Genomic DNA, 22,622 nt, shown 5'->3' on the forward strand with positions numbered 1-22,622 from the left:
AGCCGTCATAGGAAACTAATAGAAGCTTTTTCTTTTTTAGCAACATTTAATTGATCGGGACAGCACATTGAAAGAACTACCATACATACATCTACTAAAATACAAATAGTATTCAAAGTCGGGCTGTCACTATTATAGTAGCTATTGTATAACTATAAAATCAAAGGGACGGATGTCGACACGACCGGAGTATAACGAGATAAGGTTCTTATACCTTCTGATCTGTTCAAACTTGAACTACCATTGAATAGATATAACTGCAACGCTATTCTACTTTTTACGTTCTCATCGATTTTTGATATTTTTAGGTTCCTTGTACTTGTCACATTAAAATTACGCCTATTGGTATAAGAGATAATGATATGCATTAATGATTATAAGTACCTAAAACAAAGTGCATCCAAGGATTGTCAATGATCCCAAGGAAATTAAATGTAAATTTTACAAGGAAGTTAGTGTCATATCGTTATTATTTTATGGTTTCTATAACTAAGTCACACTTAGATAGCGTTTAAACTTCCTTCACTGAAATTATTAGTCAAAATAATACAAGTCATCCCTATTCTTTTGAATCGCAGTTGAATAGTACATAGATGACGTTGCGATATTTTAACAATAATGCATTGTTGTTCGATAGCCGAACTTCTGAATAAAGGAGAAATTATGTTAGCTATATATTTATAGCGTACAGGTTACGAGAGCTTGGCTTGTAATTATCAGGGTAATATTTTATAATTATTACACCGAATGCTGTAATATATTAACGCGCTCCCTATGTTAGCCGCTCATTATTTTAAATCAAACGAGTAATTTAACCTAAGTTAGTAAATAAAAGGCGTAAAGGAAATGTTGACCATCATCTTACACGTAGCTAATAACTTGTAAAATGTCAATGTTGGTAGTGATAAATGAACTCTTTAGTATTTCCTCCTCAACGTTTGGCCCCTGCTGTATAAAAAAAAACAGCCGCCATCGAACTTAACTCACGGCTGAACAGCTTAATATATATACATTACGCGTCAAGTTGTTTGTTCGCTATGGACTCCTAAACTACTAAATCGATTTTAATCAAATTTGCACACCGTGTGCAGTTTGAACTTACTTCAAAGATAGGATAGCTTACATCTCAATTTATACTCGCAATATTATTTGACAGTCATGATATCTCTAAATAAATTCAATCGAAATCAGTTTAACTATTTTATTCCAATATCAGCAGCTACTTGATCAAATACATAACATCAACTATTTCACCAAATATTTTTGAAGTGAAAGTTCTTTATCGGCTTTAGAAAAATAGTCATATTTTTCTTGTCCCTACCGCGAAGAGATTCGAAGTAATTAATGACAAAAATATATAAAAACGATAACAATAATAGTTATAATTATACAATGAAATTCTGTAATAATGTTAGTAGTAATATGAAATAATTGTATTATTTGTATTCATAGCTATGATAATAAAAGCCTTTTGTTAATCTTTATCTCATTTAACTTTATTTAAACAATTTCTGTAAAGTTGCATATAGTAGGCATATGGTTCTTCGAAAAATAAGGTCCGAAATTCATTTCAGACATTTTATTTCTTACGTATTGACACAATTAAATAAAAAAGAGGGCAAGTAGCTGCCTTATCGCTTATGCACGCCTAAATTATTTATTTTACTTTTTAGATAAATTTGTTGTTTGTATATTTTTTTATGATACAACATATAAAAATACAAATAAGCCTTAATTTTCACCCCTCTTCAATCCACCCCTACTTTTTATTTATCAATTAAAAACTTACCACTTGAACTCTGGGGATTATACAGTGAAAAACTAGTAAAGTTTTAATTTCAGAAAACCGAACAGTCTCTGTGGTAGCAAAGCAAAATGTTCCATGTTGGAATGTACTTAAAAGATAGGCTAAGTACAATCACATTAAGGAGAAACGAGGTTCGACGAGGCAGCTAGGTTGATTAGCCAGCCATGTAGCATTCTTATGAAGAAATTTTGTAATAGAATAGTTCTCTTAATGTAAGTAGTATAGATTCTTTTAGCTTTGTATATTAATGATTTGGTAAACATCACTAATGGAGTTTCGAGCTCAAATTGTTCACATTAGATAATCTAATACACTGTGTTAGCACTGTTCGTGTTTGTTTACGAAGTCGACGACTTCACGTAATTGAACCAATTCCAGGCTGTCAGTTACCAGTTTTGCAGAAAAACCTTCTCCGATTTCAGGTTTATACGTTACGAGTTTTTGACAACGAGGTTAAAAACAATTGAACAGCGAAACTAGTGCTGAACATGAGATACTACATTTACGTTGCTTGTTAAACAATTAGAGCAAATTGAATGTTATATACTATTATAGACTGTTAATATACTGTAACAACATGGAAGAATATTAGAAGTGAAACCTTCTCAAACATTGATGTGATTTGAAAATCGATGGGACGAAAAAGTGAAAGTAAGAGATAGACATATAAATTCATAAGATTTAATCTGAGAGAAAACGAGATATAAAGCAAATTATACAGTGTATAAACTTTAAATTAGTGTAGTAAGAAGTTCTTACTTTAAAACTTTTTTGTAATAATGATATGTAACAGTAAATAAAATAGACTTATATAATTTTTTGCACACCTATGTTATATTTTAATTCAGAAAATGGACAAAGTAGGATAGGACATAATTTTATACACTGTAAAAACTCAAACTCAAACTTAAAATAACTTTTTTCATATAGGTAATCAAGTATGAAGGTCAGAAAAGAAGTTAATTCTAACTTTACATTAACTACAAGTTTGCAAGTCAAGGGCGTAGAGCGGACAAGAAGAATTGTCAAGAAACTCTCAGCCACTCTTTTTAATCTGTAAGTTTTGAGTCAGACAAATTGTTTGAACTGGATCAAATCAATTCCAATTAGATAATCGTCAAAACGTTGATAAAAGATTTATCAATTTATTTACGTTTAACGAGAGTTTTGAATTTAATCAGTGATAATTCGCTAATTTCGCTTTCGAGTTTGTTGTAAAAGAATACAATTTCCATATAAGTGGTTTATCTTCTGGAGCCTGGTTGGTCGTATGTTTAAATTAGTTTCGACTATTATACTGGTGGATGTCACCATTTGTTTTTAAATCGTTTATATTTTTTATACATACAACAAGGCTTCAAGAATATATTATTAATTATTGGTCTGCCTCTTTCTACTATCGCTTTTTCATTCATCGACTTACAAACTTCAATTATTTTAGTTTTCATCAAAATGAATAATTCGTCTCATTATCTTGAAACCAAAATTGTTGAAGGTTTCACTTCTACCTCGTTTGAATTGTGTCTATTTCCGTCCAAGTGATTATTTCTTAACTGACTGACTATAACTATAAAGTAACTTTGTGTTTTTTGGCAAATGACCTGGTCGTCTCACTTCGAATTAAGTACTCCATCCTGAAATTGCACTTAGAACGTGTCAAGGTAAAACGGATGAACACTCCCCATACTATATGCCATTGCAGAGGGAACCTCCATCTCTACCCAACGCCAAGGGATCTAGCAGATTAAAATGTTGATAGAAAAGAGAAATGTTTGAATATATTGAAATTATTAATCTCACCTAATTGTACGAGCTCCAAGCGCCTGTCAGTCACGAAATGCCAGGGAAAGGCTTTGCAAAAGCTAGCAACTCCGATCTTCAGGTCGTGAACATCAGTTGACGCAGCTACTGACACCGCTTCACTGTGTGCCTCACAGTTCTCTTCTTTAGACTTCTGATGTAAGGGCACCGCACTTATCTCGTATCTGGAAATAGACTTAATTGAAGCAGGCAAATGTATGGCAAATAGCAGACATAGAAAATCTATCAATGTCAGAAATTGTGGTGAATGTCAAAGCGCATAATTTATTACTACACAATTTGTCACTAGATAGCAATACAATTAGTTTCAACAGTACATTCATTAATGATTTCCGCATTAGTTATTGTATCCACATGTGTTGGCCTAGTGGCTTCAGCGTGCGACTCTCATCCCTGAGGTCGTAGATTTGATACCCGGCTGTGCACTTTCTGTCTATGTGCGCATTTAAAATTAGCTAGAACGATGAAGGAAAATAGTGCGAGGAAGCCGGCTTGCCTTAGACCCAAAACCCAGCGTGTGTCAGGCACAGAAGGCTGATCAACTTCTTGCCTTTTTGATTGACAAATGATCATGAAACAGATACAGAAATGTGATAACCAGACCTAAAAAAGTCTTAAAAAGTTTTTATTAAATTTATTTTATAGTAATGACGTATCGTATAGACAGTTACGTTCCTGTCCATTTTGTCCTGTTCTAAATTCGACTAAAAACTTGCCACCGTATAATCGAATTTATTCATACAAGATTACCGTGTTTGCACTTAAGTTGTCTTTTGTCTCTTTCGGTCATAACGTGTTATGAAGAGACACAAGCGATTTTGTTAAAATGGTTTAAGGCTGATTATTTTTTATAGGCTATTATTTTTATTCTAGAATAGAAAATAAGACAACCCACGACAGACCTGGGAAGATGAAATAAAAACGGTGAATTATTGGAAAATAGTAGGAAAGATGAGAGACAAATGGAAGAATTTGGAGGAGGTAACACGTGTACAGTAACATAAACTTTACCTATTTTTTACTTATATATTTTAAGAACAAGGTGTAGCTAGTTAAAGTAATAATGTATTTTATCACAGATATTTATTATTAAACGTTTGACACTTTGTAAACAACGGAAGCTAGATATCATAAACAATTTAACGCCAAATGCTACGTGCTGTAAACCCAGAGATTAACTCTCGCAGAACCGTACCTCAGTTAAATCTTAGGATCATCAGCTGTAATTAGTAAGGCTTAAGGACAGCATCTGTCTTGACTTAATGTGCATCTAAACCCGGTAAAGAAGATTGACCTAAGTAGATACTTAGCTGTAGTAGAATACAAATCTATTTAGAATTTATATGAATTGAGTCAAACACAAAACAACTTTATTGATATAGGTAAACAAGTACACTTATGAACGTCACAAAATATGGTTAATAGATTCTAAATTTACAATTACTACCAGTTCGCAAGTCAAGGGCGTAGAGCGGGCAATACAAACTGCAAAAAAACTTCCTGCCACTCTTTTTAATCGCTAAGTCTTGAGTTATACAAAGTGTTTGAACTGGAGCAAATCAATCCGAAGGATTAGGATAATTTAAATATTCGTTAAACTTATAAAAGGCTTTATTGATTAATTTACGGTTATACTTTGAATTTATTTAGTCATAATTTTCTAATTTCGCTTGGGAGTTTGTTGTAAAAACGAATACAATTTCCAAATAAGAAGTGGTTTATCTTCTGGAACCTAGTTGGTCGTACTGTTAGACGTGTTCTGGTATTTGGGTTTTTAAAAAAAGAAAGGAAAGATGAGTTCAGAATAAAATTGAACTTTTAATTTTAAGTACTATATTTAAAACGAAGCCAACAAATGTGTGTGCGCGACGGAGGATGATACCGAACTGATTTTCATATTCCAAGCATCGTCTCACCTCTCGGTGAGAAATGCTGACCAAAAAGAAGGTATTAGCACGTTAGCCGAACAGGGTGCAGGATTATAATATAACAACCCCCCGTTTAAGAGTAAACTTACGGTTTTAGGTAAGTTTGCGAAAAGGATAAAAGGGTAATATAGTCATTCCATACGAAGACGAGGCTGAGGATGTGGGGTTTCACTGTTTGAAGAGGTATTATCTGGATTTTCTATGTCTTTGTTTCGGAAAACGCATTTATTGGCTTTAACAAAGATTATAATTGCAATACTTAAGATTATTATAAAGGAAACTATGCTAAAGCTAAAACTAACATAGTCTGAAGGGTCATTAAGGAAATCATCTAAATCATCATCAATTGACTTAATAGGTAAATCGTGAATTAAGTTCAAACTATCAAGATTCACATGACGTAACTGTTGTGTTGAAATGTTAATATTTAATTTGGAAAATTCAATCAAATTGCAACAACTGTCATTGATAATGTTAAAGTTTGAAACTACAGGACTTATAATAATTTCATAAACACTTTTTGCTTCAAATCTATTTTCTTTGCAAAATGCAGTACAACCGGATGACAAGGTAAGTATTCCGGTTCCTGATATAACAATGTCAATTATTTTGTGATTACATTCAATAGTCAGTTTCTCATCATTGGATTCAACATAAAACCATTTGTTATTATTTAATTTATGCCAGATATCAATTTTACCAAATATAAATTTTGTATTACAAGTTTTAGGTAAATTTTCTACAGCTTTAGTGATTATTTCTGTTTCACATATTGGGTAATTGACAACACTGAGAATATTCAAAGGGTTACAAATATACTGATGTCCAATCATTAAATTACAAGAATCTATATTATCAAAGTTAAAATATAATTTCTTATCTTCACTAATGCCTATAAAAGGTTTTGTTGCAGTAATAAGTGCAAAAGAATTTGGAGATGTCGGGTTATGAGGTACAGGGATAGGTATAACTTTATAAAGATTGTATGTTTCCACATTTACAAGAGGAATCTTTATTACAAATACTAGATGATTATCGATAACATATGAAACTATTTTAGCGAGGTTCATTAGAATGTTAATATTATCTAAATTTAACTCTACAGGGAAATCCTTAAGTCTAGATACATCTTTAATATTACTTACTAAATCTATGTATAATTGCTTAGGAGTAATAATTGAAGGATGAATAGTGTTTGATTTTGAAAACAACACACTACTTACAATATCCTCAATTTTGAATGAAAGTGTCAATAGGCTAGCTTGTAACACACTCAAGAGTTCATCCATGTTTGTTTGAAATTTGACAGAGTTGATGACCTCGGAAACGTTTTTGACGGAAAGAGATAATTTATCGATAATATCGTTCAGTAGGATTTGATTCTTATTAAGTTCGTTCATGGAAGCGTTGAAATTTGTAATTGCTGATTTGGAGATGTAGATGCTTTGTTTAATGTTTGAATTAAGATCTTTATCGATTTGTTGCATTTTAGCAATTGCCTTATTATATCTATGTGCGTCATCCTCATTTAGAGTTCCAAATATATGTTTGAATACGGTTCCAATACCGGCAAACCAAGCAGATCGTTTAGATTTGGAAGTCGTAAGGTGTGATATAGATTGAAAATCCCGAATTATGTCTTTGAACAATGAATCAAGTGGTTGAATAAAATTGTGACATTCAAAGTGGTTGAATGATCCGCTTTGTTGACATAAGTAGCGAATTGTGCCAAAAGCATTCTTAATATTGTCGATGTGAGTTGGAGCAAAGGATATATCAATTGGGATCACTATGTGAATATGATCATTTATTATTTTTGCAGTGCCTTGTGGATCGAAGTAAATGCCAGGACTCGAGGTGATAGTATGAATGTACTCTTCATTCTCGTTTCCCAGGATAGGATTATAAATTATTAGTCTGTAAGAAGAAATAGAAAATTGAATGCTAATTAGAGTTAAGTCTATCACATAATTTAATTAAACGTTAATTAATATTTAGGTTTACTTAAGAAATTACCTTACTACTATTTTTATTATATTTAGTTTTCACTGTTGACTGCGAGTTTAACTTCGTCATAATGATGTTTGACATGACGACGATTAATTAAAAGAGATAGGGTGTTATTACCATGTATCCTTACCACTTTATATGGACCTTTCCATATAGGTGATAAGGCTTTACGGAGTCGGACATGGTTTTTAATATACACATAGTCACCGATTTTATGTTGTACAGGCCGAGTGTGTCTGTCGTAGTACTGTTTGGATCTTTCTTTAGAAATATTGATGTTTTCTAAAGCTTTTTGATGGGAAAGTTTTAAACGATGGTGTAGCATTTTAATATATTCAGGATAAGTGAGATCTGGTTGGGACTTAAATACTGAGTCTGGTATGTATGGTTTAAAACCGAATATGAGTTCATAAGGAGTAAACTTGGTGGTGCTATGGGTAGTACTATTGTAGGTGAGTATAGCTGTGTAGACATATTTATGCCAATCTGATTGGTTTTCGTTTACGAATGATTTAAGATATTCCTTTAAGGTTGAATGGCTTCGTTCAAGGGCGCCTTGCGTTTGTGGATGATATGGTGTTGACCATATTTGTTTAATTTTTAAAAATTTACAACACATTTTAAAAAGTTCTGCAGTAAAATTAGTACCCTGATCGGTTAAGATTGATTTTGGAATACCGAATAAGGATATAAAATGTGTTAAGCATTCACAAGATTCTTCAGCATTAGCATTAGTAATAGGATAAGCCAAAGAGAATTTAGTAAGATCGTCTTGTAGAGTAAGTATGTATTTAAGTTTAATAATACCAGCTTCGGGCAAAGGACCAACTATGTCTAAAGCAATTCTTTCGAAAGGACGAGTTGATGTCGTAGTTATTTGCAAGGGAGCTCTATTGATTTTGCGAAAAGCTTTGTTAGATTGACATAAGCTACAATTTTTTACATAATGTTCAATGTCGGAACGCATTCCTTTCCAATAATATCTTTCTTTGATGCGAGAAAACATTCGATTAGAGCCTAAATGTCCAGCAATAGGAATATCATGATTTTCTTTAAGTAGTTTAGTAATTTCTGTTGGGACAGGATATATGATACTGTTATGATAGACATTAACTATTATGTTTGTGTTATTAAATAAATAAATTAACATGTTATATATTTTAAAGAATGATTGGTTGTCATACGGGTTTCTAAAGTCGGATATAGCTATTTCGCTGATATTACCGGATAAAAGAATTTTATCCCGTACATTTTTTAATGTTTTAAATATATCTGGGTAAGAGCAATTGTCGAAGTAGTAAACTTTTGTTAAGAGAAGGAAAAAGGTTTTTTCATTTATAAAAAGTTCTTTATAAGAATGGAGTTCTCGTTCTTCATTCAATATTTCTTCGTTTTCTAAATTAGAGAGGATTTCCTCGAGATAAGGATTGGATTCGTCAAAATCGATTGACACCGGTACAAGGATAGTATTGGATTTAGACTTCAGGAGATTTTCATTGTGTTCTTTAATGTGAGTTGTAAAGGTTGTACCATCTTTGGAGAATGCTTTCAAGAACGTGTTGTAATCATGGTTGGACGAAGGAATTATGACAGGAGGAGAACTGTTAGAATGAGACTTGTTGGGAGTTAGTAATTCAGAGGGAATTGGATTATTTTGTAAGTTTGGAGAGTGTAAATCTTCTAATTGTATTAAGTCGTCGAGAACTCGCTGTGCATATATAGGAGATTCAGCTTGCCGTTGATCTGGCATTGGATCGGGATTTATTATTTCGGAAGGAATAATGCCATCTGGACTCAGGGGTTCAAAATCAACAAGATGATCGGGATTGAATGGGCTAATTTCATCAAGGTTAGATGGAGAGCCATCACTCTGTATGGGATTTACGGGATATCGTGATAAAGCGTCTGCTGCGGAATTGAGGCGACCTTTACGGTAGATTATATTATAGTCATATTCCGAGAGTTTAAGCCGCCAACGTTGTAACTTGCTGCTAGGGTCTTTATGGTTCATGAGCCAGACCAATGGTCGATGATCAGTTATTATATTGAACTTGCGCCCATAAACATAAGGACGAAAGGTTTTGCAGCCAAAGAGTATTGCAAGAAGTTCTTTTTCTGTGGTGCTATAATTAGTCTCAGCTTTATTCAGAGTTCTAGAAGCGTAAGCTATTGGTCTTTCTTCGCCTTTAGGTCCTTGAGAAAGAACAGAACCAATGGCATATTTAGAGGCATCGCAGGTTAAGGTAAATGGTAAGGAAAAATCTGGGTAAATTAAGACAGGTGCAGAAGTTAATTTAAGTTTCAATTCATCAAAAGCAATTTGATGTTGGTTTTCCCATATGAATGAGACATCTTTTTTTAAAAGAGCAGTTAAAGGTTTGGCGATTTTGGAGAATTCCGGAATAAATCTTCGATAATAGGACACAAGACCTAAAAAGGATTTGATATCTTTTGGAGTTTCTGGAATGGGGAATTGTGTCACGGATTTAATTTTATCTGGATTGGGTTTTACACCTTTATCGGAAATTACATTCCCTAGATAAATAACTTCACGTCTCAGAAACTCGCACTTATCGGGTTGAAGTTTAAGATTAAACTTTCTAAGACGTTGGAAAACTAACTCAAGATTTGTTATGTGACTAGGTAAGTCGTGGGAATATATGACAATGTCGTCTAAGTACACGAAACAACGGATATCTTGAAGACCAGCGAGAGCTGTGTTCATAAGACGTTGGAATGTAGCTGGTGCGTTTTTAAGGCCAAAGGGCATTCGAGTAAATTCAAAGTGCCCTTGAGGAACACTGAAAGCGGTTTTGGGTGTGTCTTCCACCCTAATGGGAATTTGATGAAACCCAGAGGCTAAATCAAGAGTGGAGAAATATTTACTTTGGCCGAGTTGGTCTAAGATCTCGGAAATTTGAGGAATAGGATAGCTATCTCCAATGGTAATGTCGTTTAATTTTCTGTAGTCAATAACTACACGCCATTTACGATGTCCTGAAGCGTCAAGCTTTTTCGGGACCACCCAGATAGGAGAAGACCACGGGGACATAGAAGGTTTAATGATGTTTTGCTCTAACATTTGGTCTATTTGTTTTGCTACTTCCTGTTTATGAATTTCTGGAAAGCGGTATGATTTTACATGTATAGGATTCTGGGGTGATGTATTTATTTCATGTTGGATGGAATCAGTATGAGATAGTTTATCTCCAGGAATATGAAAGATATCGGAATACTGAGAACATATGTCATGAAGGGCGTTAGATTCCTCAGTATTAAGATGATTCACTCTTAATTGATTAAGTACTTCCTGAGTCCGAGTGTAAGCGTCACTATGTTGAATATGTTGTAAGGTAGAATTAAAGTTAACTGATTCATGAATCATATCATCAAAGTCTAAAGGATTCAGAGTAATCTCGAGATTTGATTTTAAGGTAACAGGAGCTTCAGAGATATTCAAAACAGATATATTAATTCTTTTATTATTTTTGACTGAGACAAGACAGTTAGCGAAAATTAAATCTTCGTGAAAATGTTGGTCTAAAACAAGGCCTTCTTTTACGTTAGGGTTGGATACTGAACATTCAATAATACTTTCTGAACGAGGTGGAATTACATAAACGGGGTTATAGAAATCTATCTTAATTGCATCATTCTTTAGAGTTAATAAATTTTGGTTGTAATCAATTATGCCTTCCAGATCGTTGAGGAAGTCATTACCAATTATGGCATCATAGGGTAAGTTGATGTCATCTACAGCGTGAAAATCAAAAGTAATGTTCTGTTTATTGCTCAGGAAGAATTTTAATGGAAACTGGCCTAAAGTTTTGGTTGCTTCACTGTTTGAGTTTATTCCTTTAAGTAAGATTTTGGGCGGTTCAAAGAATAGTTTTTTCTGGACGCAAGATTGTTTCATTAGGCTAACTGACGAGCCTGAATCAATTAGGAATTTGATTGGGATTTCAGAGACATTTGTCTGGAGTAACACATATGGTAAGGATCTCTTTATGGCATTGGATGTCACTTCGAACACAGTAGGTGTGTCTTTGGAGTTAGAGCTTGTGGTTGTACTGTGTTGTGTATTGGTATATACAGTGGAATTAGGCAGTCCAAACTTCGCGGCGGAAGCATAAGATTTAGTGGGACATTTAGTTGTAGTGGATACAGAAGATCTAGTCATAGTATCGTCTCGTTGGTTAATAATATGGCAACCATGTAGCGGAGCCTTTGGACTTGGATTACCCTGAGAGGATATTGGAGCTTTACGAAATTGACTACCATGTAGCGGAGCCAAGGAATTGGATTTTGATTTACAGGGTAAAGAAATGGGATTACTATAATTGACAACATTGTTTTTATATGTTGTGCCGTATTTTATCTTATGACCCGCACGGCACTTACGCGAGTCTGGGATTAGTTTAAATGATCCACTGTGTCTATGCCTTCTTCATTATTTTCATCAGTAATTTCGTCAGGTATTTGATCTGCAAAGTTTACGTGATTAGAACTACTGTTAGTTCGTGGTTGGAATGTGCGTGGATTTTGATTTGTATTTTGGAATCTTCTATTATTAAATTCGCGTTTTCGGCAGTTTTCTATCACATGCCCTTTAGCTTTACAATAGCGACAAAACAGTGATTGTGCACTGCTTAAATTCACATTATTAGGAGTGCGTTCATATGCTAATGTTGGTTTGTTTTGATAACGATCTCGAAATTGATAATTAGGGCGCGAATAATTATTTTTATTTAGCGGCCCTTGACTTTGAGGATTATTATATCGTTTCCGAGAAGCTTCCATTATTTTCTCTTCGGAAATTGCAAAATTTATAGCGTCGTTTAATGTTTCCGGGTCTCGACATCTGACAATTGTGGATAATTGTGGTTTTAAACCAATGACAAAATGATGCAGAGCTAGATCCTGCATAGCTGCGATTCGGCCAGCAAGTTCGCTTTTCTTTTTTTTTTGGGATAGATTTACTTCCGTCAATAATTTGGATAAGCATGATTCTACACGCAAAGCGAACTCATTAACCGAATCATTATTCTGATTACAATTTTGTAAGTCGGACAATAAGGCCGAATAATGTTTCTTTTCCCCGAATTGTGTATTTAAAAATTCTGATAATTGTTCCCATGACTCAAATTCTTTAATGGCACATGCACTTTCGGCTTTACCCTCCAACTGACTTAAAATATATTTTAATAGTACAGACCGTTTTGAATCACTTGCTAAATCATAGGCGTTTCCACAATTGTTGAGAAATGGGATTAGTTTTTCCCTAGAGCCATCGAAAGGTTTAATGAATTTTAATAATATATTTAGGTCCATCTTATCTTCGTTGTCTTCCTTTTTTGTTCGCCTTGAAACTGTCTCGGCTTGTGTAGTCATAACAATTAAAGTATCACGTTACTTGTTATGGTATGCGGAGATTGATAAACGGGTATTGAGTTGTAAGTTACAAAAAATATTTAAAAAAAACTTACAGGATGATGTACAAAAATATCATTCTTGAATGGAAAAATATAGTTCCGTCGGTGTTGGGCTCAACTGGGCTGTCGATGAAAAACAAGCCTGTGCCACTTATCACACAGTGGACGGATTGAGTTCGATATCACTTTCACAAATACACTTATGCACTTTCACACACAGGAGACGTTACCGGGATTTATAAAAAATCCCTTTTCGCTGCCACCAATGTTAGACGTGTTCTGGTATTTGGGTTTTTAAAAAAAGAAAGGAAAGATGAGTTCAGAATAAAATTGAACTTTTAATTTTAAGTACTATATTTAAAACGAAGCCAACAAATGTGTGTGCGCGACGGAGGATGATACCGAACTGATTTTCATATTCCAAGCATCGTCTCACCTCTCGGTGAGAAATGCTGACCAAAAAGAAGGTATTAGCACGTTAGCCGAACAGGATGCAGGATTATAATATAACAGTACGCTTACATTAGTTCTCAAAAAGTATTGAATAATTTTTATTGTTTTTTTTTCCTTTTGTAAATGTTTGAACCCTTATTTATGTGTTTCATCTTTGGCTATAATTTTATTGTAATTGTTTGTTATTATATATAATTTATGTTAGCTATGGTTTTACGAAATAAATAAATACCTAAATCGCCTAGGATCGTTGGTGTAGCTCATCAGTCTTATTTCCGCATGGGTATCGTACAGTAACCGCGCGATTGCCCGTAGACTTCCAACGAGCATATAGGCCACTGGTTCACTCTCCGTTGTAAGGTGTAGCTCTATGTTTCCCGCGTGCGATGTACAAACGAAAGCCGCTTCTGTTTCCGTTGTCTCATCTTTGAACACATCATCCTGTGAAGATAATACTGTTAGGTAATAATATCAAGGTAACAGAATAATTGGACCTAAATAGATATGTACATTATATAAGAAAAGAGAGCAGAGCAGTGTTGGCCTAGTAACTTCAGCGTGCGATTGTAGGTTCGATCCCCGGCTGTAGACCTATTGACTTTTCTAAGTGAGGTTGTAACATTGATTCAAACAGTAAAGAAAAAACATCGCGAAGAAACCGGATTGCCTTACAGCCAAAAAGTTACCTATTAGATTAACAAATGTTAATGAAACAGAAATCTGAGGCCCAGACCTAAAGAGGTTGCAGCGGCACTGATTATTTTATATATGGAACATAAATAATCACAAAATAGCGCTTCAACACATTTACCAAACCACCGGCAAATTTGTATAAGGATTTGTATGAGATAAACATTGCAAAAGTATTGCAATTCTGTTATGGTATATAATAAGGTTTTATATAGGTAAAGACGTTTTTTTTTATGTCTTGGTGATCATTAAAATCATTTAATATAAATATATGCATACAATTTACGAATTACGATTCATAACTAACCTGATCATGTAGTACATCGTGAACACTGTCTAACGTAGTAAGAAATTCAGTCAAGTTAGTCCCTAAACATTTAAACGCCCGTTCCAAGCGACAATTGTGAGAAAATGCTGTTAGTATTAAATATTCCCCTAGTTTCGCTATAAAGTCTTTCGTGCATACACCTGAAACAAAATATAAAGAATATTAAAATTTTTGTTGGGATAAATATTTGTTAAACACATTTTTGAACAACTCAGGTTCTACTTACTAGGATTTGAGTTTGTTAACACAGGAGGCGACATCGACCACCGGTATTCGCAATCGCGAGCCCTCTGGCATTGAGAGTGTCCATGGGCGGCGGTATCACTAGACATCAGGTGATAAAAAAAAACTAACCTCTCGATAAGGCGGCACAATGCATGAAAATAATTAATTAATTACATACATTAACAGACGTTTTTAATTGTCCGTTGAGTGAAGACACAAAGGGTTTGCTTCATGTCAGTTTCTATACTAAGAAATAGTTAGTCTTTATGTAAATATTTAACTATATAATGTTGTGTTTTTGTGTAAGTATTGTTTTGTATGTGATGTCAATGGTAACAGTTACAGCATTGGAGTAATCAGTAATTGTAGTTATTTTGTTAAAGAAATAAATAAATAAAATTTTAGGATGATTTTGTTGAAAGTACGACAATAATTTTACTCTATTTTTTAGTTAGTAAATATGCACGTAGTATTTATAGATAGTTTACAAGTATATTTTAATAATTCGTAAGCTTTGTTTCGAAAGAATAGGCACGTGGGAAAAACAGACCTTTATCAAGATCTGATATATTATCTTCAAATTCATTCAATTATACATATTCACACGGTTACGATGAACTGTTAATTTCGTACACGTAGCCGTCTTTGAAGACTGATAATACATCCAAATGAATACGGAAACAATCCATAACTGTCTACCCAGCTTTGATCACATTCGCGTATACTACTATAACCTCAACACAAACTTTCACCTCTTTTTTGAAATTCCGTTTTCAAATTCTACTCAACCCATATACCAATCATCAAATTCGGGAAAACGTGAACGCGTAATAGACTTACTTTACGTAACAGGGTTGCTTTGACATTTTTTGTCACTTAATCTAGTAACCGTTCATAATTCGTTCCAGCAGAAATGTCGACATGACACGAACTGTCATTTTCATAGAAATTTAATTACTAACTAAACCCCCTGCCGTTACTGTATATTTATACTAATATTGTTAAATGTACTTTTAACTTCTATTGTCATATTTTTATTAAATATGTACTTTACGATCTGGTTTAAAATAAATCAGATAAATACCATTTTGGACAATATAAGCAAGAACGGATGGAGCGCTGGTTAGCGGCAGCACACATCTTTTTAGATATTTACTTATTTTGTTACTCTCTAATGAATTCCAGCAGAAATATTTAAACATACTTCTGTACTTTGTAAATGTGATTAATGTCTTTGTAGTGACATCATAATCACTCACATAATAATATTGCACTTGTGTGTATTACTTATAACCGTCATTAAATTTGAATCGGTAGACATCCCTACCCATCGGCAAAGAAGACAAAGGGTGTAGGCTGAGAGAAAAAGCCGGTTAAAAACTCTCAATACTCTTTTAACCCTAGAAAGATAGTCTGCGTAAAATTTACGCATGCATTTTCGAATATTTGCTCTCTCTATCTAATTAACGCGAATCCATAGCTGTGCGTTTAGGACATCTCATGCGTCGCTGGGAGCTGCCGCGTGGCGTATGTGTCAATAAGGTAAGAGCCACCGATTTTGAAATGTAACGACCTAGTGCGTAATATTGACTACGCATGATCATCTTTCTCGTGACTTTTATGATTTTGGCTTATATGACAGTTTTATTGTGTTTCGTAACTTTTAATACTTTATATCATAACTAATAGTATAATTTTATTTTTAAAGATATTGAGGCAAATATATATCACAATGGGAAGTTAGGGAGCTAAAAAACAGTCGCTCCATGCCAGTTTTGGGGACATCGAGTTTTGTTTTGACGGACCCCTTACGCTCGTCTGATACAAACCGAAACCGGCAAAAATGGTTTACTTGTTATCATCTTCTGATGACAATGCTACCATCAACGAAGCTGCTGGATAACCAGAAATGATTATATTATATAATCATCATAATATTATAATCAAACAAAAGGTGGCGTTGACACGCTAGACCAAATGTGTCCTCTGATGTCCTGTAGTAGAAAGACAAAAAGATGGCCTATAGCTTTATTGTATGGAATGATAAACATTGCCTGTATATGTATTTTATACCTATAATGTTAATTGTAAAGGAAAAAAGCCTCCGAGTCGCAAAACATTTATGAAAAATCTTAGCTTGGGACTGTCTTCTTTATTTATGCGTAGACGCTTAGAAGCTCCTATTCTGAAGAGATATTTGCGAGACATTGCCTGATACATCCGAAGACCATAACAATGAGCCAGTAGCAAAAAAAAGGTTATTTTTGCCCTTCTAAAAAAGGAGAACGCCAAATGCCTGTAAAAATTTAAAAAAGTGATATGTCGTGAGGATAATGTTGATATGTGCCAAAGCTGTTTGTAACTTACTTTTATGTAACTCTATGTTAGTAAATTATAATAAAAGCTTACTGTTGAATTTCTACTTAAAAAGAGACTGATTATTAGAATAAAAAATAAGTTTTCATTAGAAAGAGTAAGTGTTATACTATTTTATTGATTTATAGAAGAAGTTTAAAGTTTTTTTTTTAATACAAATAGAGGAGTATACAAAATTATCTGCAGTATTAATTATTCCAATATATGTGTATATATCATTACATATAATTCATTAAAATAAACTAATAAATTTAGACCTACAACTAATTCAAATACATGCGTCAATTTTACGCATGATACCTTTTCTGTATTACAAAATATGATTATCTTTCTAGGGTTAAAATAGCAAATCATTAAACAACACCTATTTTAAAAAAATATCGCAAATTAATTATAAGTAGCCTGCCTAGCACTAGTCCTAGGCCTTTTTATCAACTAGATAATCGTTAACTGTATAGTAAGCCTTTTTACTCAGCTTTTCTTTAATACATTTCTTAAAACGACTAAGAAAAACTGTTAACCATGATACGGTATTGCCTGCTTATCATGTATATGTTTCATCTATTATTAGATATGGGATTATAGTTTGGGGAAATTTAGTCGAAGTTAATACGGTATTTAAGGCTCAAAAGAAATGTATTAGAGCAATTTGTGGAGCAAAATGTATTGATAGTTGCGTACCTTTATTTAAGAAGCTCAAAATTTTATCTCCTCCCTGTATTAATATTTTGAAATGTCCTCATTCGTGCACAGAAATATACATATTTAGTAAGTAAGAAGTAGACATGGGGAGAAATTGGCTGTGCCAAAAATCAATCTGGAACTGTTTAGAAAAAACACCTTTTGTATGGCTATTAAGGTTTTCAATAATTTACCAAAAAAATTAAAAGATCTTCCGACTAGTCTTTAAAAATCGACTTGGTGTATTACTTATGCAAAAAATGTATTACTCAATAAATGATTATTTGCGTGAGACACTGTACTTGATATAAATTTAATAACATTTGATATGATGTACGATATAAATAATATAAGAATTGACCAATTTCAATATGACTAATAGTGTAAAACTCCTTTTAAGACAAACTTGCGCGCCATTGTATGTGGCAGAATATGAAAAACTACTATTGTACTACCTTTTTGTACCATATTCTTGCAATAAATTATTATTATTATTAAATTTATTAAAAGACAGAGATAAAAGAGCCTCTAGGATATTATTAAAGAAAAGTATCCCTTTACCCAAAAAAGAATTACTAACTATAAATAGTCTAGTACCCGGAAATCGCAACCTGCGTTTGTTCCGAGTATTAACATCAGTCTTACATGTGAATCAATTAAACTTTGCCAACCTTAAAAATATTTAATTCCTCGCAAAGATAGTAGAAAATACTAATTGGGTTAAAGTAGTGGGCTTGAGGTTTTTTCAACGTGTTAGTCCATCGAACAATAGAGCATCTTAGTTCATGGTCAAGTGGAGTGGCCTTATGAAAACTTAGAGGTTATTTATTTTCAAAGCGGACCCAGACTCAATCGGCTCTATAAAACAGGAATTAATATAAAGGCGGATTTGTTACCACGGTTACTATTACATATATCTTACACGATGTATAAAGAAGCAATTTTATTACATATTTTTACGTTTGAAAATATCAAAGAAAAAAGTCTCATTTTACGAAGGCAATTTTCAACTTACATTGGAAATAACATTCGTACATAATACAATATATTTAGTAGTTAACGTGGTCATAAGAGGCTGAGGCCCTGGCAGATCTTCAGATCTGTGAATAAATTTTAGATATTTTGAGGTTTCTAATTATTTGTAGGTGGTCAGAGTGACTCTCTTGACAAGGTCTTGACCTCCGATTTCATTTGTTACGTGAATCCAATTATGGCAAGGCAATATTCTTTTATAAAAAGGAATTTGGCATTGTCTTTTCTGTAAGAAAAGATCGTACTTTATGTGGCTTCGCAGTTGAAAATAGAATACTAAAAATAAATGATGAAAGGTCGTCCGATGTTAACGCCCAGGTAAGTCTATTAAATGTCGTGATTGAGAGGTTTTAGCTTGATGAAATTTTGACGTTTGAAATTAATATTTTTTTACCAAATAAAAAAAATACAATGTATTATTTGGTACAATCACGTTTAACCGTGACAATGTAACAAATATACCTACGTAATTTTGTAGAGATTGCATCTGCTCGAATGGATTTAAATCCGATAAGTCGAAACCTAAATTGAAGAAATTATTTCTTAAGGTAAGGTATGAATGAAGAAATGCTGGTCACAATCTAAAGCGTTAGATCCTAGGAGAATATGCCAAAATCCTACTTAATTCTTTGAATAGCGTCTCTGTACCACACGGACCAAGAATCTCTGAAAATACAACCCACTAAAACAACTGGCGTTACTGTAAATTTATACGAATATATTAAGTTTTAAGTACTTATATCATATAATTATTGAATATTAAGTAATTTTAGTGAATTGCTTTTACTGTGCTTCAAAAATAAATGATTTTTTGACTTTTCTATTACAAGCAAGAACCGATGAAGCGCTGTCGTCCGGGGAGCACAGGAGCATACTCTTAAGACATTTACTTCTTTTTTAACCATTGACTTATTCGCATGTAAAGCCACAAACGTAATCAACAATTTGCCAGTTGCTAAATTTCTCGTAAAGTCCGTAAACATTTTATATTTTCGACGCCGTAACGACAGTCTGAATAATAAAGCCAATTGAGTTCATTTGTCAAAATAAATTCTGTTTCTTTTAGTATTTTGGTACGACTCAAATGATGTAAAAGTTCTCCATCGAATTTTATTTCAGAATTTATTTTGCCGCAAACAACTTAACATAAGCCCGAGTAGAAGCATTATTTTTTGACATTTTAGACACTCTTCGACCAAGATAACATTTTATTTAATTTATTTCAATATACTTTTTAAATATTCACTAAATGTAGCAATACTAAAGTCACCTTATGAGCGCTTTATACATTACGGGATAGATAAATAAAAATGCAAGGGTAAAGTAGGCGCCGCAAGCGTACCGGAAGTATACGTAACGCGTGTTTAAACATTTTTTAGTTTTCGCATATTTTATATGTGTTTATTCATTTTAAGTACAATTGCATTACAATGTGTAAGATTTGAGAACCCTTTTAAGTAAAAAAATACCTGAAAAATATTGCGACGACACTCGTCACACTCGGTAGAAGTAAATATTTATGATTATGATTCGATTAGTAGCGAATATGTTTTGCACATTCACTCATCATCATTTTTCATGAATTTAAATTGCCTAGCAGAATTTTCGTTACATGGCTGTTTTGGTATGTATTTGATCCCAATAAAAATATATGTAAACTTACTGTCTGTAGCTCGAACCGCGTCGTATATTTCCTGTAGGTAGGCATAATTTCGACACGTTTTCACTTCATCTGGCAATCTCCTCCTGTAAATAAAAAGAATTGATATTTTTTATTAACAAATATATTTATACTCTTAGCGTGTTGGCCTAGTAGCTTCAGCGTGCAACTCTCATCCCTGAGGTCATAGGTTCGATCCTCGGCTTTACATAAATGGACTTTCTTTTTATGTGAACATTCGCTTGAACGGTGTAGGAAAACGGCTTGCTTAGACCCAAAAAGTCGACGGCATGCGTCGGGCTTATTACTTACTTGCCAATTAGATTAACAAATCATCATGAAACAGATACAGAAATCTGAGGCCCAGACCTTTGAGAAAGGTTCAGAGGAGTTGTTCGGATTAATACCTGCAGCTGAGTTTCAGCATCGGACGTCGAGGCAAAATGCAAAATTCCACCCGTATCACCTCGACGTCCGACGTTCCACGACTGAGCGTTTCTCAAGGCAATTTTTGCCGCGCACCACCGCTATGTGGAACCAGCTGCCCACTGAAGTATTTCCGAACCAATTCCACTTAGGGTCCTTCAAGAAAAGAGCGTACAAATTCTTAAAAGGCCGGCAACGCACTCGCGAGCCCTCTGGCATTGAGAGTGTCCATGGGCGGCGGTATCACTTAACATCAGGTGAGCCTCCTGCCCGTTTGCCCCCTATTTTATATTAAAAAAAAAGGTTGACCAATGACTATCAAACGTAAAAATAATATAATTTTTTTTTAAATTAGATTCAATAATAACTAGTTAAAGACAATTTATAAAAATACATTGGTCCTCTGTAGTGAAAGTCGTAAATCGTAATCGAATTTAGTAGTAAGTGAAAAAAATATAACACAAGAATAGTGTCTTCCCCTTAATAGAGTCTGTAAGTAGTATAATTGGACACTTCATTATGTTAAGTATTAGTAAATTAGGTTAGGCTTAAATAATTTATTAGTCTTAGGTTAGACCGTAATATTCCATGCTGTCTCAGTGAAAATACAATGTATTAAAAAAATAAACATTGCTACTCAGCGTAATTAGCTAAGAATTAACAATTTCTTAGGGTCAACGTTAAAATAAATTCACTATAGAACTAATCAGCACCAGAAAAGCCTTGTTTAAATAGGGGCTTAGAAAGTCCTTAACAAATCGGACAATGAAGCTGACATTAATGGTTGGCCAACTCAGTGTCCGCACTTAGACTCTCATTAGAACCTTTGTGCGTAAAAGCTGCTTATTACATATAAAATTTGTTATAAAAGAATTATCATAAATTTAGTAGTTTAAAATGGAATTGAGAAGAAATCTCTATATTTTCTAGTTGACCGGCAAGTCATTATAAGATCGGACCGGACCGGTTTCGCTAATTCTTTTTTTGTTGTGTTTGTGATTGTCAGGAGAAGGTTCTTATGAAAGAAAAAATAAGAAAATTGCGTGGAAAATTGGTCACTGTGTTTGTGTTTAATGTTGGCATTTCCTCGCAGTATTGCGATAGGTATTCCAGGAAAGCAACAGCTCAGGGGTTAATTTACTCAACAGAACTAACTACTTGGCTTTTAATATGAACCCCATTATTATTATTACTTACTATTTTTTTTTAGAACATGGGGCAATTTGGCAGGACCCTCCTGATGTAAAGGAAAACCGTCGCCCATTGAAACTCTCAATGCCAGAGGTCTCGCGAGTGCGTTGATGGCCTTCTAAGAATTGATATTCTTGTAGGAATCTAAGTAGAATTGTTTGAATAGCTGGTACCCGGCAAAATCTACCTCAAAAAACGCTCAATTGTGGAATGATGGACGTCGAGGCGATAAGGGTGGAATTCCGTATGCCTCGACGTATGTACTTACGTTAAGAATATTGTATATGTACTATAGTACAAACAAATATATATATTTGCTTGTTAATATCCACACAAATATCCTGCGTTTCATACTCAACAAAGCAGCTTGAAAGTAATATCCAAAAAGGCGAAATGCAACTTTTTTCAATAATTCATAACTACAATATTGAAAATGGAAATATCGTACGTATTTTCGCATTTCAATTGGAATTTATCGTCTCACATGAATTGGACTGTGATAAAATGACAATTAACATTCGCGTTGCAACGTCGAACTGATGGTTGATGCATTCAAATTGTG

At 33.6% G+C, this 22,622-nt stretch overlaps 1 protein-coding gene across 1 annotated transcript in view; it reads right to left on the reverse strand.

The window, feature by feature from the left end:
- The window catches only part of LOC123713995 (head-specific guanylate cyclase), an 85,952-nt gene that overhangs the window by 34,268 nt on the left and 29,062 nt on the right, over positions 1-22,622 (reverse strand). The window contains exons 4-7 of the mRNA XM_045667955.1: positions 20,447-20,529; positions 14,449-14,609; positions 13,684-13,892; positions 3,608-3,792 (exon numbers count right to left, since the gene is read on the reverse strand). Coding sequence (XP_045523911.1) covers positions 3,608-3,792; positions 13,684-13,892; positions 14,449-14,609; positions 20,447-20,529 — 638 coding nt within the window. The remainder of the gene's footprint in view (positions 1-3,607; positions 3,793-13,683; positions 13,893-14,448; positions 14,610-20,446; positions 20,530-22,622) is intronic.

The sequence above is a fragment of the Pieris brassicae genome, chromosome 1 (genome assembly GCF_905147105.1).
Source record: "Pieris brassicae chromosome 1, ilPieBrab1.1, whole genome shotgun sequence".
In the NCBI taxonomy this organism is placed as follows: Eukaryota; Metazoa; Arthropoda; class Insecta; order Lepidoptera; family Pieridae; genus Pieris; species Pieris brassicae.